This window comes from Peromyscus leucopus, chromosome 12 (assembly GCF_004664715.2).
Source record: "Peromyscus leucopus breed LL Stock chromosome 12, UCI_PerLeu_2.1, whole genome shotgun sequence".
NCBI lineage: Eukaryota > Metazoa > Chordata > Mammalia > Rodentia > Cricetidae > Peromyscus > Peromyscus leucopus.
In genome coordinates this window covers 61,075,052-61,092,880 of record NC_051073.1, presented here as the reverse complement: position 1 = coordinate 61,092,880, position 17,829 = coordinate 61,075,052, and the positions used below count along the sequence as shown (strand labels likewise).

Here is a 17,829-nt window from a genome sequence, read left to right as displayed (position 1 = left end):
TTCATTTGGAGACGAGGACACCAAGGCTCGGAAAGGTTATGTGACTTGCTCAAAGTTGTGTATTTAGGAATTGAGGGAGTCAAGGCTTAACTCCAAGGTGATTTGGTTTTAGAGTCCCAGATCTTAGCTGTGGGCATCTACAGTAACTCCGTGAGGAAGTAGAGACTGACTTAATTAAGGGTCACTCTTTAGGTATATTTTGCACAGCAAAAGAATAATACTAATAAATGCCTGTTATTTAAAGGAGTGATATCACATAATTGGTTTCTTAGCATACCAGCCCCTCGTCTGAGAATATTACCATTTTAGCATTATCACCATGGAAATGCCATTGGCTCTCACTGCCGTCCTCAGAACGTTGGAATGCTGTCGCAGTTCACTGTGAACCACTCATGAAGGAGGCCTGCTCCTTCCCTTGTCACCAGTTGGCTCTAGTTTTTCTAAGTTATCTGATATCTGTTTCTTTGGAATTGACCGTAGAGCCTTTTAGCTGTCTGTCCGTAGGGAGAAGAGACTGTATAACATTCTCTTGCCACTGTTAGTTACTTGACCTTTTAAAGGATAAAATTCCTGAGAAATGAAGAATTTTTTAGAGTTCCTTAGAATAGACTGAGGCTTCCAGTAGCGATGTGGGAATTTTATGCTATTTTGTAATCTTTATTTGGAAAGAATCATTCATAAATCTCATTATGAATAAAAACTAGAATGAGTAGGCTTATTTAGAAGTGATTTTCATTTTTTTTTCCTTTGTAGACATTTGTAAACTACATGTTTTTAACTAGAAAATCATTTCCCTCACCCCCCCAACCCCCACACAACTTGAAGTGTATTGCCATCTGGTGGGAAAAAGATAAACTGCTAGGTGCCCTGCTTCTAGGGTGCTTTGGGCATTTTAATGTCCAGATCACATGCGATATTTGAAACACAATTGTCTCCATTTATTCTTCCTGTTCCCAACCCACAAGGTATCTGTAACCTGTAACCATAGAGCCCCTAGTACATCCCAAAACATCCCGGATGGAGGTTCAGAGTAGAGTATTATCTCGTATTAAGAACCATTAGTCTAGAGAATACCTTAATATTTATAAGATGACTTAGAATTTATGATCACTTCCTGATCACAGACTCAAATATAAGCTCATTAGCGTTCAGACAGAGCACAACAGTTTGAGAGCAAATGGGCAGAGTTAAGGATGCCATTAAGATGTTTGTCTTTTTGTGTGTGTTTTTTTTTAAGACATGGTTTCTCTAGGTTGGGGATTTAGCTCAGTGGTAGAGCGCTTGTCTAGCAAGTGCAAGGCCCTGGGGTCGGTCCTCAGCTCCAGGGGGAAAAAAAAAAGACATGGTTTCTCTGTGTAGCCCTGGCTGTCCTGGAACTTGCTCTGTAGGCCAGGTGGACCTCAAACTCCCAGAGAGACTTTACCTCTTGAGTGCTGGGATTAAAGGCGTGTGCTGCTACCTTCTGACTTGTTTTCTTGATAGATGGTAAAATAGTACCTCCAGATGGGATGGATCTCCTAGAGAAGAGTGCATTTGTTTGATTGTCCCCTCACACACTTTATTTTGTCATTAGGAGAGGTGGCGGGAGAGCCAGTGAGTTAAAATTTAGGTGTACTCTGTTGTCTGGACAAACGTAAGTCTAGAACATAAGAACAAGATCCAAGCTAGAGATACAGATTTGGGAATTTGAACATTTGTACAGAACTTTGAATATGGGTCTGTCCTTGTAGGCACTGGAGAAGATGGTAGCTGAATGCAAGTAATTTGTTTTTAGACTATAACTGATGACTTCACCAAGCAGGTATAGACCATGAGCACAGTACCAGGTGAATTGTGGGGAATTACAGCTTTACAAGGAAAGAACAAAAGAAAAGCAGCCATGAAAAACCCTAGGGAGGAGCAATAAGGGAAGTCACAAGAACGCTAAGATACAAGCCACAGGCAGAAAAGATGACAGGAGAGACTGTGTGGAACATTCAGAAGAGTGGAACAGCAAGGACAGAGGTAGGTGTAGACTTCTTAAGACAAAACCATCCCCCCACATGAAGTGACTCTCGAACAGTGTTCCATAGTCTGTAGCTGGCTCTCTAGGAGAGACAGAGGAAGCATACAGAAGGAAAAGAGTAGAGAGAGAAGGAAAGTGAGCTTGGTAAGGCCAGAGTAAAAGAAAGATCTGCAGCAGCGAGAGCCCCGTTAGAAACCAACAAAACCGTGAACAGGCAGATGTGAAGTCAAGAATGTTGCAGGCCACTCAAACTTGGGTCATATGAAGACTAAATTGTAGTATTGGTTTGGAGCTTCTGGTTTTTTTCCTCCCCATTTTAGTTTCTAATTAATAGTCCAACATCTTCTAACAGTCTTATTTCTCTTTCCAAACACTTTACATTTTGTGTCTCATCACTGTCTTCTGTTCATTGGTGTGTGCATATGTGTGTGTGGGGGTGGTGGTGGTGGTGGTTCTGGGATGAATCCAGGGGCTTTGCATGTACTGTGTAAGCTTTCTACCACTGATTTACACCACAAGCTCAAAAACAATGTTTTGGAGGCCTAGGGATAAAAGCACTTGCTACATGTGTGTGAGGATCTGCATTTGTATCTCCAGTACTTAAATAAAATTCCATATGGACCTAGTGGCCTCTAGCTAGGGAGACAGAGACAGGGCATCCTGAGCAAGCTGCTAGCTACACTAGCAGAGTCAGAGAGTTCTGGGTTCAGGGAGAGACACTTCCTCATCGAAATAGAGAATGATCGGGAAGACATCCAACATGAACCTCAGTCCATATGCTCACTCACACTGTAGGTGCATATGCATCAGCACTTGTGCCTCCATACATGTGATTATGTACAACACACACACACACACTCTCTCTCTCACTCTCTCTCTCTCTCTCTCTCTCTCTCTCTCTCTCTCTCTCTCTCTCCTCTTATAAATTGAATTAAATAATGAATGGCAACCATTACATCATACCATATATAAGTTAACTTACAATGAATAACAGTGTATAAAAGCTGGTGGAAGTAAGCATAGGGAGAGTTCACTATCTTGCACTGGAGAAGATTTCTTAAATATAATCCCAAAATATAAACTAGAAGAAGTAATCACATTGAAATTCAAAATTTTAGATTTTTATTTTTCAAATATTTTAACCCAAAATGAAGAGGCAGCCAACAGACTGAAAAAAAAAATGTGTGCAAAACATACCTTATAAAGAAATTATATCTAGGCTGTATAAAGAACTATTGCAATTCTATGTTGTATCTCTATTTGGTGTTGTTTTAAAAATGGGTAAAATATTTGAACAGAAACTTTACTACAGAAAACACACAGAGCCAGGCATGGTAACACATACCTGCACTTGAAAGGAGGAAGATGGAAGCAAGGATAATCCTAAATTCAAGGTAAATCCTGCACAGGAAGACCCCCTGCTCTAAAGAAATAGGTAGTAATTAATTAAATAAACCAAAACAAGGCTTGGGGTGAGGATGTGGCCTAGTAGGAGACCACTTGCATGTGTGAAGCCTAGGGTTCTAATTCATGACATCAAATAAGAACACAAAAGGATAGTTATCATTAACCACTAGGAACCTGCAAATTAGGGGCACAATGAAACATCCTGGTGTACTCACTGGAATAGCAGAAATCAAAAGCGCAAACCAGTATTAGTGGGGATGTGGAGGAGCTTCCGTCTTGGCTAGTAGGAATGTAAAATGGTAAGAGTGCTTTGGTAACATGTTTGGTAGTGTCTTAGAAGTGATGCATACATTTGTCATCTGATCTAGCTAGTCCACTCCAGCATTGTCTCAGAAATGAATGCACATGTGCCCATAAAAACGTACAGAGTGTTCATAGGAGACAAGTGAAGTGTCTGTTGACAGGGGTCTATAGTGCTACTCAGCAAGAGAAAAAGAAGGAATTGTTGATATACAACAGAATGGATGAACTTGAGAATTGTTATGCTGAGAAGAAAAGGCCAGGATGTCAGTGTGTATATTTCAGGATTCCATTTCTATAAAACCCTAGAAAATGAAACCAGTCTAAACCATGGTTAGCTGTCAGTTCAGGAAGGGAGGAATATGAAAGTGGCCTGAGGAAACTCAAAATAATGTGGCTCTTACTATGGTAAGGTTTTATCACACCATATGACAAAATGCACTTTAAATATGTAGATTAGTCTACGTATGCTTTACCTTCATACAGTTACATAAAAGTAAACTAATTAAAGAATATTTGTTTAAATGTCATCTGAGTTTTTGTTAAAATCAAATATATTTAAATTGGACACATTTAAAATAGTATATATGATATCTGTTTCTGAGAGATTATTTATAAAACAAAAATTTAAAAGCAGAGAATAAGAGAGAAAAGAATGTCTACTGGTACAACTGGACTTAAAGGGGTGTTTTCATAAATGTGGGGGGAGTTTCAGGGTGCACCTCAGCTAAGACACAGGAATCAGCAAAGGGGATGAAGCTGCAGACACAGAACTGAGGGGAACAGGGTCCTTGAGAGCCCCAGGGGAAGTGGGATTCTGGGAAACACATGATAATAAGGAACAAATAAGTAAATAAATAAATTGGCATACTCTGGTAGGATAACAGAGTTTCTCTCCACACCACATTTTAAAGTGTGTGTGTGTGTGTGTGTGTGTGTGTGTGTGTGTGTGTGTGTGTGTGAGAGAGAGAGAGAGAGAGAGAGAGAGAGAGAGAGAGAGAGAGAGAATTAGGATGAGAGTGCTCCATTCATGTGGAGATCAGACAAAGATGTGGAGTGCCTTCCTCTATGGTTCTCTATCTTATTCCCTTAAGATGGGACCTGAGGCTGAACCAGAAGACTCTTTTACTAGGCTAGCTGCCAATGAGCTTCAGCTTCTGTCTCCACCTCGAAGGGCTGGGGCTAAGGTCATGCACAGCCATTCCCAACTTTTTTGCATGGTGGGGTTCAAACTCAGCTCCACATGCTTACACAATACACTTTCTCACCCACTGAACCATCCCCAGGCCTGCCACACTATATTTTTTTTAAGGGCAAATGGGAAAGTATCATACTTGGAGGACAAGGGTGAAGATGGGAAGCTTGTAATGAGTCATAGAAAGTTCAAATTGGCTAATGTTTCAAAAGAGAAGAACCTGAACAGCAACATGCAAAAAGATTGTTCAAATCAAAACATTTTCCCCATAAAAGGTACCTGCTGATTTTCTGGAAGATATCAGAAGAGGCATTCTGTTTTATATTCTGGGTCACTCTGTTCTGCCTTTTCCAGATCTGCATGTTTTATTATTGAGGAGAACCCTTTAGAAAGAAAACATAAGTGTTCTGTTTGCCGCTAATTTTTTTTTACTCTATAGTGTGTCTCCTCCCACCCCAATGGTAGATATTGAACCCAAGGCCTTGCACATGCCTCAAAAGTGCCCTATCACTGAGCTATCCCCAAGTCATTTTTGGTGATCTTTCTATGTCAGTACATATGTATATCTTATTCTTTTTCAATGTATATTAGTATTTCATCATATGGATGAACCATAACTTAGATCACATCTTAAGTTGTTTTCAGTTTCTCATCAGCTGTTAGTGTATATCTTGTATATATCTATGATGTTTTACATGCTTTTGCATATAACTGTTCCTCAGAGTAAATAACTTATAGGTAAAACCAGCTTGTCCAGGGATGGAGAGATGGCTTAGTGGTTACTTAGTAGTATTTGCTGCTCTTGCAGAAGACCCAGGTTTGATACCCAGCACCCACATGACAGTGATAACCATCTATAACTCCAGTTCCAGAGGGTCTGACACCCTCCCTTGACACCAGGCATACATGTGGTGCACAGACGTGCAGGCAAAACACCCATACACATAAAATGAAATTAATTTTAAAAACCTTCTTGTCAAAGATGATATATATTTCATAGCGTGGATGTTGCCAAACTATCATCCAAATGGTAACAATAAATTCTCACTGACTGAGAAAATTTCCCTATACTAATGAAGAGCTATTTCCTTTTATTTTATATTTTTGTGTATGTTTTAGTGTGTGTGTGTGTGTGTGTGTGTGTATGTATGTGTGTGTATATGTATGTGTGTGTGTTCTGTATATTCATGTGTATGTGTACATGTGGAGGACAGTGGTGAGTGTCATTCCACTATGTCCAACTTCTCATGTGAGCACTAGAAATTCAAACTCAGGTCCTTTATTTCTGTAAAGCCATCCCCCATCCCCAAGCTAAGCATTTTTTAAAAACTTATAAGTAATTTAGTTTTCTTAGATGAATTGTTTATCTACCTTTTTCCAGGACTTCAATTATAGAACAAGCTTCAAATTGTGATGTGTTTAAACTTTATATTCTTTATTTGATGGTGGTTGGGTTTTGCAAGGATGTCTTCTTTAGTTAAAGATTATTTGTATTTCCTTATAAAATTTGTGTTGTTGGATTTTGTGTATTGGTATATTTTATGTTCTTAACTCTTTAATCTTTCCAGAATTAATACTTGTGAATGGTATTTGGTAAGGGTACTATCATTTTAGATTCAGTAACTAAATCAACTTCGCTAGTTCAGAAAGTTTCCAGTTCTGAAAAGGTACTAAATACCAGAGAGTTTTTGCTTTGTCCTTATCAGTACCTACTTAGGTATTCTTGTTTGTGAAGCAGGTGAGTATTGTGAAGACAGAGTTGATGCCCACATTCTCATCAAGTAGCTGTTAACTTTTCCATCTAATAATGAAATTACTGGAAGCATAGATTTATGTGTCCCAGCTTTGTTAATGTATGGCAAACATGAAGCAGAAATGTGTCTGGTAGTTGGCACCTACAGGTATTCTAGTTGACAGCAATGACAGTTATTTTAAAAGATAAACTACAGTCGTAAGGATACTGTATATATGTGTACACACACACACACACATTATTTCAAAAGAGAAGATGTGAAGGTAAAGATACGGCAGACAAAGAAAACAGCTGGACATGGTGGTGCATGAGTATTGTCCCAGCACTTGAAAGGCTAAAGTAGGACAATCTGAAGTTGAAGCCATTGTGAGTTCCAGGACAGTCTTAGGGCAGGATTTATAATGTCCTGAACAATTCTGCCACTATCTGTCCTAGGTCTGTGGTGCAGACCTATAGTCCTAGCTACTCAAGATACTACAGCAAGATTACAAGTTTAAGGCTAGTCTTGGAAATTTGATTGAGACTTTCTCTCTCTCTCTCTCTCTCTCTCTCTCTCTCTCTCTCTCTCTCTTCTATAGATATAAAAGGTACTTGTTGGGGGCAGGGGATGCTATGTTCAAAATGAGCCCCTAAATAGTGCGGTTTTCTTGTTTGTTCATTTAGATTGTGTGTTTGGTTTGAGGTTTGAGATGGACTGGTGATGATAATGTTTGTCTGTTTTGGTAGATTAATTTATTTTTAATGGGGTATTAGATGTGTACTGTAAAATGGGCTTAGGATTCTTATAGATCTTCATTATTTCCTTTAGACAACTAAGAATTTTGAATCAGCGCCTCAGAGAAGAAGAGAAAACTCCAAAGGCACCTGGTAACCTTGAATGTAGGTAAAAGAACTTTAAGGATTGAAACTGAAGTCTTTGTCACGCTGGAAATGTTGGTGCAGACTTGTGCTTTCTCAATTACTTTGTTTAAGTGGGTTTTCTCTTTTTATCAACTTTAAAATTAGAAATAATTGTATTATAATTTAAGACAGTTATTGGGTATACTTGTAATCCCAGTATTCATGAGGTAAAAGGATTGCCAACAAGTTTGAGGCCAGCCTAGGCAACATATCTAGTACTACTCGAGCCAGAATTGTATGCAGTAATGTTGTTGGTTTTTTTTTTTTTTTTTTTTTCACTCTTTATCTCTTTGCTCTTTTAAGAGCACCCAGCTCCCAAATAAATTACATGGAGCCTTACTCTTTCTTATGAATGCCTGGCCTTAGCTTGGCTTGTTTCTAGCCAGCTTTTCTAACTTAAATTATCCCACGTATCTTTTGCTTCTGAGCTTTTATCTTTCTGTATTTCTGTATATCTTTCTTTACTTCTTACTCCATGGGTGACTGTGTAGCTGGGTGGTTGGCCCCTTGAGTGTCCTCTTCTCCTTTCACTCTTCCATCTGCTCTCTTTGTCCTTTCGTTTATTCTCTTTGCTTGCCAGCCCTGTGTAGTCTCCTGCCTGGCTATTGGCTGTTCAGTTCTTTATTAGACCAATCAGGTGTTTTAGACAGGCACAGTAACACAGCTTCACAGAGTTAAACAAGTGCAACACAAAAGAATGCAGCACATCTTTACATCTTTAAACAAATATTCCACAGCATCAATGAATGTAACACATCTTCAAATAATATTCCACAACACAGTAAGACCCTATCTTGAGAAAACGAGTTAATATATCTTATCATTTATCTTAAATAACCACTTGTCATTTCTCTGCTTGTTGTCTCTACTATATTTAAGATCTTCTGAAAGATATCTGGGTGCTTCCAGCCTTTCCCACGATGTGAACAACAATGACATGAAAATCCTTGTGCCAGTGTCTGTGCACATACATACGCATGATAGATTTCTAGTAGGATAGATTTCTAGTAGAATTACTGAGCCGAAGTGTATATAGAGTTGCTGTGTAGACAAATGTTGTCAAATGACCCTTTTTTTCCTCTTGTTTTGTTCTAAATGGGCATCTTACTGTGTTGCTCAGGCTACTCTTAGACTTCTAGAATCAATTGATCTTTCTTACTCAGTCACTGGAACTACAAGGTGAATACCAATTGTCTTGATGAATCACAGAGCTTCATAGAGAAAAACAAGAGTATAAGAGCAGATGAGAACTCTTTTTAATGTTCTCAGAGGTTTCCTCTTGCGTCTAATGTAAATGTGATATTACAAAGAAGTAGATTGATGCCTTAGATTTTTTTCAATTTCTGAATGATAAAATATATTCAAAAAGTATCAACAAAATAGAGAAAAGTTCTTGTGCAATATATGACATAACAGGGGCATGTTTTCTTTTAATGTTTAATTATCTCTTACAAAGCAGGGGAAAAAAATTTGAGCAACCAACGGAGCAAGCACTTTTCAAAAGTGCTTAACTTCAGAGTAACTTCTGATAGTTCATTCTGGTTCTACTGTTAACAAAATGTAGGTAAGAAGAAGGCCAGAGGGAAGGCCGTTATGGAAGTGGGCATCAGTGGTTGCTGCCCTAAGTACCTTATCTCTTCGTACTCTCTTAATCATTTATCTTAGTGGACTTCTTTGGAGAGTATTTATTACTGTATAATAATTTGTTTACCACCAGTTCCATGAGATGAGGGATCTTGTCTGTAGTGTTCACTGCTGCATATCCAGATTCTAATAGTGATTCACACACAGTAAGCAGTCCTTAAGACTGCACTAGATAAACAAAATGTTGCCATATACTTTCAGGTCATTTCATTTATTCTTTGAGAATTTTGTGTATACATACAATGCATTTTCATCAAGTCCACGCTTTTAACTCCCCCAGGAAGCCTCCCAACACATTCCCTGTCCGACTTCATGTCCTCTTCTTTTTTAAAAAAAAACCACTGAGTTGAGTTAGTGTTGCCCCCAAGTGCATGGCTGTGTGGCCTTCTACCATAGCATGGCAACCTACCAATGGCATTCCTCCAACAACAATAAGCAAGTTCCCGCTAGGGCCTATGACCTCTCCATTCATACGGTTAACAGTAAGAATTCCCTCCTGTGCAGCAGGCCTCAGATCCAATCAGAAAGTGCTGGCTACCCCATTACAGTTCTGCACTCTTTAGTGGGCACATCTTGCCTAGCAGGTCAGTGTTGCAGGTATGACTGACTATTGGTGTCTCCTTCCCTACCCACCCAACCAGCCTGCACTTTGTGCATTCTCTGGGGTTTCTCTTGCTGATTTGTAGTCTTATTCTATTGTGATCAGATGATTCTAGGAATTGTTTAAGTTTTCCTGTATTTGTTAGAGTTGTTTTGCATCCTCATATATGATCTATTTAGAGAACATTCCATGAGCTGCTGAGGGAAAGAAATCCAGGCATGTACATTTAAAATCTTAATGTCCTCTTGATGGATTGTTCCCTTAATCAATATGAAGTGACGTTTATTTATTTATTTATTCATTCATTCCTTTATTTATTTATTTTGTTAGTTTTGGTTTGAAGTCAATTTTGTCAGGTACTAGAATAGTGACCCTTGCTTGTTTCCTAGGTGCAGTTTCTCATTTGTTTATACTTTCTTGCATCCTTTTACCCTAAAGTAGTGTCTGTCTTTTGTAGTGAGGTGCATTTCTGGGAGTCAGTACTTAGATGATTCCTGCCCTTTGATCCAATCTACCAGTCTTTTGATTTAGGGAGTTGGTTCCACATTGGTATTCAGGGTTATTATTGAAAGATGTGTATTGATTGCTGTATTTTGTTGTATTTAGTTTTATTCCTTTGTTGTTATTATCCTTCTAGCATGCTTTATTTTCTCTTGTGACCTCATAGGTAGAACTGTATTTTTCTTCAGTCAAAGATTCTTTCAAGCATCTTCTATAGAATTTGCTTAGTGGTCATAAATTCCTTTAGTCTATTTTTGTTTTTGTTTTTTGTTGTTGTTTTGGTTTGGTTTGGGTTTTTTTTTTCTAGTTTTTTGAGACAGGGTTTCTATGTGTAGCCTTGACTGTCTTAGAACTAACTCTGTAGATCAGGTTGGCCTTGAACTCACAGAGATCTACCTGTCTTTGCCTTCCAAATGCTGGATTAAAGGCGTGCACCACAACTGACCAGTCCTTTAGTCTGTTTTTATCATGGAAAGTTTTTATTATTTTTCAATTATAACAGATAATTTGGTTGGTAAGTAGTCTGTGTTGGCAAATGCTATTCTTCAGAACTTAAAATTTTTCTTTCTAGGCCCTCCTGGCTTTTGATGTTTTAGTTGACAAATCTTCTGTTATTTTGATGGGCCTGCTTTTATATATGATTTCCTTTCTTGCTGATTTCAGTTTGCTCTTTGTTCTGTATATTCAGTGTGTTTAGTCTATTTTCTGTTGCTGTGATAAAACACTCCCACCAAAACCAGCCTAGAGGAGGAAACTGTACTTGGCCCGTACTTCCAGGTCACACTCCATTACTGAGAGAAAGAAGTCGAGGCAAGAACCACTGAAGGGACACTGCTTTCTGGTTCATTATTAGCTAGCTTGCTTGTGTAGTCTGGAAGTACCTGCCGAGGGAATGATGCTGCCCACAGTGGGCTGGGTTTTCCTACATCAATTAACAATCAAGACTGTCCCTCACCGACACAACTACAGACCAACCTGATAGACAATTGCTCACTTGAGATTCTCTGTTCAGGTGGTTCTAGGCTGTTTCAAGTTGACAATTAATGTTAATTAGGAAAGTGTTTTAATTATAATCTGACAAGAGGAGGTCGTTTCCTGGCTTTGTCTGTTCAATGTTTTAAATAACCTGGTTATCTGGATCTGCATCTCTTTTCCCAGTTCTGAGAAAATGTATGTTACTTCTCTGAACAATGCTGTCTATGCATTTAGAATGAGATTCTTCTCCTTTTGTGCCCATTACCTGTAGGTTTGATCTTTTCTGAGTGTCATGTATATCTTGAAAATCTCCTGACTCAGATGCTCTGTCCTTTCCTCCTGTGTGTGTGTGTGTGTGTGTGTGTGTGTGTGTGTGTGTGTGTGTGTGTGCGCGCGCGCCCATGGAGGCCAGAAAAGGATGTTGGGGTTGTAAGCTGCCCAATATGGGTGCTGGGAACCTAACTCCTATCTTTGAAAGCAAGCACTCTTTAATGGCTGTTTCTCCAGTCCAAAACATAGTCATATTAGTTCCTTGCTATAGATTTCATCTCGCTCTCACCAGGTGACATTGCTGTCGGATTAAGAATTTTTGAGGCCGGGCGGTGGTGGCGCACGCCTTTAATCCCAGCACTTGGAGGCAGAGCAGCGGATCGCTGTGAGTTCGAGCAGCCTGGCTACCAAGTGAGCTCCAGGAAAGGCGCAAAGCTACCCAGAGAAACCTGTCTCGAAAAACCAAAAAAAAAAGAATTTTTGGAGGAGCTGTTATTGTTTTGATTTGTTTGTCTATCTGGTTCTTTTGTCACAGCACTGAGATTTACACCTCTAGTGTTATTTTGTTGCTTGGTTGATTTTTGTTTTAATAATCTGTATTTTAGTTGAAGGATTTGCAGTGTTTCAATGGGCCTTATATAAGACAGAGTTGAGTGTGTAGTTCAGAAAATAATTCCTCAGGCTAGGAACTCAGGGTTCCTAGCCTTAGAGAGTGAATTGCGGCACAGTGGCACAGAGTTGAAAGGTGAAAGGTTCTTGGATCTTTCTGACTCTAGCAGGCTCCCGCGGTGCTGTGTGGGGAGAGGGGAGAGTGCCATTGGCCTCTGCAGCCTCCGTGTTCTTGGAGTTGTGGCAGATGGAGGAGGGGAGGTTGTCAGTCATTTCCTGGTAGTGTCCGTGGACCCTGCACTCTACTGTGGTGTGTGGTGTGTGGTGTGTGGGAGGAGCACTTTCTGTGGGGTTTCCACTGCTCTTTCCTGGGCTGCTCTATTCGGCGGGCAGGGAGCCCCCTGGAAAGGACTTCAGTTGAGCCCCATTCTTGGTCTTCCTGCCTGCTTCCTTGCAAGATCTTCCTTAGGCCGATAACAGACCTTAGCTCTGCAGGGCAAGAGCTTACTGTGTGTGTGTGTTATTTCTGCTGTTCTCTTTCAGCACGTTTCAATGATGAGTCTTCTAGTCTGCCACCTTACGTGGAAGTCCACCATGCACTTCTGTAGCTATGACAGAGAATGTGGTAGGTCTGTGGGCTGATGCCTAACAGTCTACAAGGGGAAAAGTGTAAAATTAGGAACTGTGGGACAGTATGATTCTTTTGTGTTTAAATATATATTGTTTGTAAATCATTATCTACATAAATATTTTCCAGAAAAGTAACCAAAGTTAACAGTAACTGATTCTGGTGCGAGAGCTAGCATGAGCGGAGGGAGACATATCATTGAGAATTGATTGGTGGTGTCTGTGGCATTTTTTGTGCGTTTGAGATATTTACTTTGCACATATATTATCCATTTGTTTTAAAAGGTAAAAACAATTTATGACTGCCGGGCGGTGGTGGCGCACGCCTTTAATCCCAGCACTTGGAAGGCAGAGCCAGGCGGATCGCTGTGATTCGAGGCAGCCTGGCTACCAAGTGAGTTCCAGAAAGCGCAAAACTACCAGAGAAACCTGTCTCGAAAAAAAAAAAAAAAAAAAAAAAAAAAAAAAAAAAAACAATTTATGACTAAACTATCACTTGGAGAAGAAAAACATTTATTTTTTAAAATATGTTTCGTATTCATGCAGCGTTGTTCATGCGTTGTTACTGTTGAGGGTGAGGGGATCTTAGGGGCTTTTCTCGTTCTCAAAGCAGGTATTTCCTTAGGTATGTTTAAAACCGGCAGCAACCGTTGGCTGTTTATCTTGCAGTGTTTTCTCTGCAGTCCTTGAATGTGTCGCTGCAGAACCAACTGCAAGAGTCCCTGAAGAGCCAGGAGTCACTGCAGAGTAAAAACGAGGAGCTCCTAAAAGTGATAGAAGACCAGAGAGAGGAAAACAAGAAATTCACCACTCTGTTTAAAGACAAAGAGGAAACTCTTCTTCAGAATAAGCAGCAGTTCGACATTGAGATGACGAGGGTAAAAATTGGTGTGTATTTGAACTGCAGTTATAGCGTCTGTTTCCAGAGTGGTAAGGATGCTGAAGAGGCTTTCTGTTGTCTGCTTTAGAATTGGAGGAAGCCTTGGCCAATGAGAAGAACTCTCGGTTTAAATTAGAGACTGCAGAAAAGGAAAATCAGATCCTGGGAATAACACTACGCCAGCGAGATGCTGAGGTTGCTCGACTCAGAGAACTAACCAGGTAAACTCACTTCCTGTGGGTAACCCAGGCCTTTTATTAGATGTCTTTATAAAACCACACAGACCTCCTTTCTTTCTCCTCCCCCCTCCTTATTTTGCCTCCCCCTCCCTCTTTTCTTTTAATTTCTAATGCTTTGTTCTGTTTCACTTTAGAGACTCCAGACCTGTTTCAAGGCTCTTTTAGACCATGGGGTTGTAGATTATGGATAACCAATTGGCTCCCACAAAGAACTGGATACTGTATAGTGAAACAGTTAAATTCCCAGCTCAGACACCAAAGAGACCTCACTGGACTCCAGCTGTGCTACATTTTAGCTGAGCAATTCTCTGCACATTATTTAGCCCCTCTAAACCCCAATTATAAAGTTGAAATGAATAGAGTTGTCAGGGGACCGCAAAATGATTCATGATGTACATCTAGCGTGTTAAGTCCTCATGCCATATGATATTGGGTAGGGCACTTAACCTCTTTGGCTTTTTGTTTTTCATTTCATCAGTGAAGTGAGAGATTTGGCCAAGGACCCTAAAATGTCTTCATTCTTTACTCAGGCTCTACCAAAATAAATAAATCTATTTACTTTTTATACTTTTATAGAAACCTTACAAAAATCAGTTTTCTTTTGAGACATTCAGTAATCATTGGATTTTCATCTACTTTTGTTGTTTTGGTTTTTGGTTTTGTTTTTTATTTTGGTTTTTTTGAGACAGGGTTTCTCTGTGTAGCTTTGTGCCTTTCCTGGAACTCACTCTGTAGATCAGGCTGGCCTCGAACTCACAGAGATCCGCCTGCCTCTGCCTCCTGAGTGCTAGGATTAAAGGCGTGTGCCACCACTGCCCAGCTCAATTACTTTTAAACGTTTCAGAGAAGTTAGTAATTATAGGCCTAAAAACCAGTAGATCTGACTATTCCTTTAATGATCCTGGAAGCTCATCATTCCAAATGATTCATTTTTAATTATAAGCTTTTTTGGGAAATAGATGTCTATTATATATAAATTATGTGTTATATATAATGTGCTTATTGGTTTTATGAATATACTTAATAATAATTTAATATAGAAATTCTGCTTTACTTTAGCATACCACCTACTAGGCTGATTTTTTTTTTTTTTTAACTCAAAGGTTCAGTTTGCAATATTGCTCAAGGATAAAGTATTTCTATACCTTAAGAAAAAAATTATGAGTTTTTACTTTTATGTATGATAGTAGATTGATATAAATCAAGATCTTTTGTCATTTGTTATTTTAACTTTCTGTTGTCGGAGCCTTCCAACACTGATTTTCATACTTGCCTTAAGTTCTTCTTTTAAAGGATAGAAGCATTAGAGTGAGTTAAAGAATTGGGTCAAACAAGCAGTAATTACTGCGCTGCGTTCTCTTGGCAGAACTTTGCAGAGCAGTATGGCGAAGCTGCTCTCGGATCTCAGTGTGGACACTGCCCGCTGCAAGATGGGGAGTAACCTCACCAAGTCACTTCTGAGTATTTACGATCAACAGCTTCAGCAGGACCCAGCCCCTCCTCACACTTCCATAATGAGCTACCTAAATAAGCTGGAGACAAATCACAGCTGTACACATTCAGAGCCGCTTCAAAAGGAGGAAGGCACAGAGCCACACAGACCCTATGAAAACACGCTGCACTCACAGGGCCCTCCACAGAGTGACAGTGGGCCAGCGGGTGGGGGGTCTGTGCCTGGAATGGCTGCTGCTGCTTTAGGAGAGGATTCTGATACAGAATGTGCAACCATTGCTTCAATAGAGGAGGAGTGTAACGTGGACAGTACACTTTATATTCCTTTTGCAAGACGCACTTCTACAAAGCATTCACCACTTGCTAAGAGACTGTCTCCCCAGCCAGTGAGAAGCGTTGCTACGACACAGTCAGTGAGCAACAGCGCACTTGCCTCTAAAAGAGAGCACAGACTGTGTGCTCCAGTAGTGTGCTCTTCACGAAAGGAAGTGGAAGAAGCACCGGGGAATCTTTCCAGAACATCTGACACAGAGGACATGCAGCTCCTCAGGAAAATAAAGGAAGCAATTGACAAGATCCCTGCTTCTGCTGCTAATGCTGCTGCTGCTGCTGCTAATGCTGCTGCTGCTGAGCACCCAAAGGAACAGGCCACACCTCCTGGGCCATCAGCTTGTCACAGCCTTGGTGTCCCAGTGAAGGGCAATGCCGTCGTCGGTGATGTCAGCTTTGTAAATTCTGACTTGATGTCAGACTGGAGCATCTCCTCTTTTTCAACGTTCACATCTCATGATGAGCAGGACTTCAGAAATGGCCTGGCAGCACTGGATGCCAACATCGCTCGACTCCAGAAGTCCTTGAGGACTGGCCTTCTGGAGAAATGAGTTTGGAAGAAAACTGGTTGGGTGCTTTTTGTTTTTTAAGAGTAGAACTTGGCTACGTTCATAGTATATTTTAGGTTTCCTTAGAACATTTTATGCTATTAATTATGTATGAAGTAATAAATGGAATAAATTTACTGTTAGAGTATTTTAACACCTGATGCTTATGAGAACACATTCTCTTAAGAAATTAACAGTTGCTGAGAGAAGAAAGATGTAGCTAACTAAGCAAGTGTTGTGGTGTTTCACTGCTTCACGGAGAGAATCTTCATGGTAACTGCTGGGTCAGTGGTGCGGGCCCCTTAAAGTGTCCTGTCTGCTTTGGAATACCTGTTGTGTACATCTTAGTGATAGTGTGCTTGTATGGGATCCTCTGGGTTACAAGCCATGCTGTTGATGACATGCATTAACGTTTCTGAGAGAGAGAAAGGTGCCAGTGTTCCTACCTCATGCAAAGCACTGGTTGGTCCAAGGAAATATAGGTGGTACCCTTAATAGACGGTCCTTAAATCTTGGGCATTTTATTTATGTTTGTCCTGAATGTACATTTTAAGACCTTTCAAAAATAAAGTCAGACTATAAGGTAATGCTCACAACCAAGTTTTACCTTAATAATTTTGTTTTTTAGTAAGAATTAGTTGGGGATGGCAGGTGTGTGTGCCCCAGCACTTAACTGCCTTGCTCTGACTGCTTCCTGTGTAAAGAGAACATTCTAACTCGTAGAAGCCAAGTCTTGTGCAGTCGGTAACTTAGTACGATCACCCGTCTCGTGGAGTTGAATTGGTACTTGGTACAATCGCCCATCTGGTGGAGTTGAATTGGTACTTGGGCAGCCTCTGGCATTCAAACATTCTGCTGGCTCCAAGATTTCCTCCTGCTGTATTTTCATAGTTCTACAGCCTCTGAAGGACCCTGATAGACTATTGAATATAGCTAGACTTTCTAAACTTTTTATGTATGAATGTATTAAAATGAGTTGTAAAATATTTTCGTAGACTTCATTAACATTTTAAATATACTTCTGGTATTCATAAATTAATTTACTGATTTGGAGGTAACAGGTCACAGCTCTTCACCATCTAAGTTCAGAACCACAAGCTAATAGAAAGAAGAAGGCAGCCATCTCTGTGCTCTCAGCTGTCAACTCTTACCCATAAACACAGGTAAAGTCGGGGGCCGGCTAGATGGCTACACAGGCAAAGGTGCTTGTCGCCTAAGTCTGACAACCTAAGTTCAATCCCTGAGCCATGTGACGGTGGAAGGCGAGAGCTGACCCCTAGAGTTGTCCTCCAGCCTCCATACGTGCACCGTGGTACGTCCACGCCCACCCACGTGAATTCGTAGTCTAATCAATTAAAAAATGTCACTGCTTCAGGCCTTCTCTATGGTAATTCTGGAGATACGGGAAGAAATAATGTGTTCTCTTACCATACCCTGGCAACACTTCATTCTGTGGTCTCAGAATGCATAGGGGTTTCACCTCAGCAGCAGGCAGACAGGTGGTCCTGCAGAAACTCCAGTCCAGTTCAGACACTGTCTCCCTGGAGGCAGTCAAACAGGTTGCGGTCTCAGTGCCAACAGACTGACACCAGC

General features: G+C 40.2%; 1 protein-coding gene across 2 annotated transcripts in view; it reads left to right on the top strand.

Annotated features, from left to right (window-relative positions):
• Positions 1-16,823, top strand: part of Ccdc14 (coiled-coil domain containing 14) — a 36,273-nt gene extending 19,450 nt beyond the window's left edge. For both annotated transcript variants that reach the window (XM_028886367.2, XM_037209785.1), the window contains exons 10-13: positions 7,469-7,539; positions 13,457-13,675; positions 13,756-13,888; positions 15,273-16,823. In XM_028886367.2, coding sequence (XP_028742200.1) covers positions 7,469-7,539; positions 13,457-13,675; positions 13,756-13,888; positions 15,273-16,239 — 1,390 coding nt within the window. In that variant the 3' untranslated portion in view covers positions 16,240-16,823. The remainder of the gene's footprint in view (positions 1-7,468; positions 7,540-13,456; positions 13,676-13,755; positions 13,889-15,272) is intronic.
• The last annotated feature ends 1,006 nt before the right edge of the window (positions 16,824-17,829 follow it).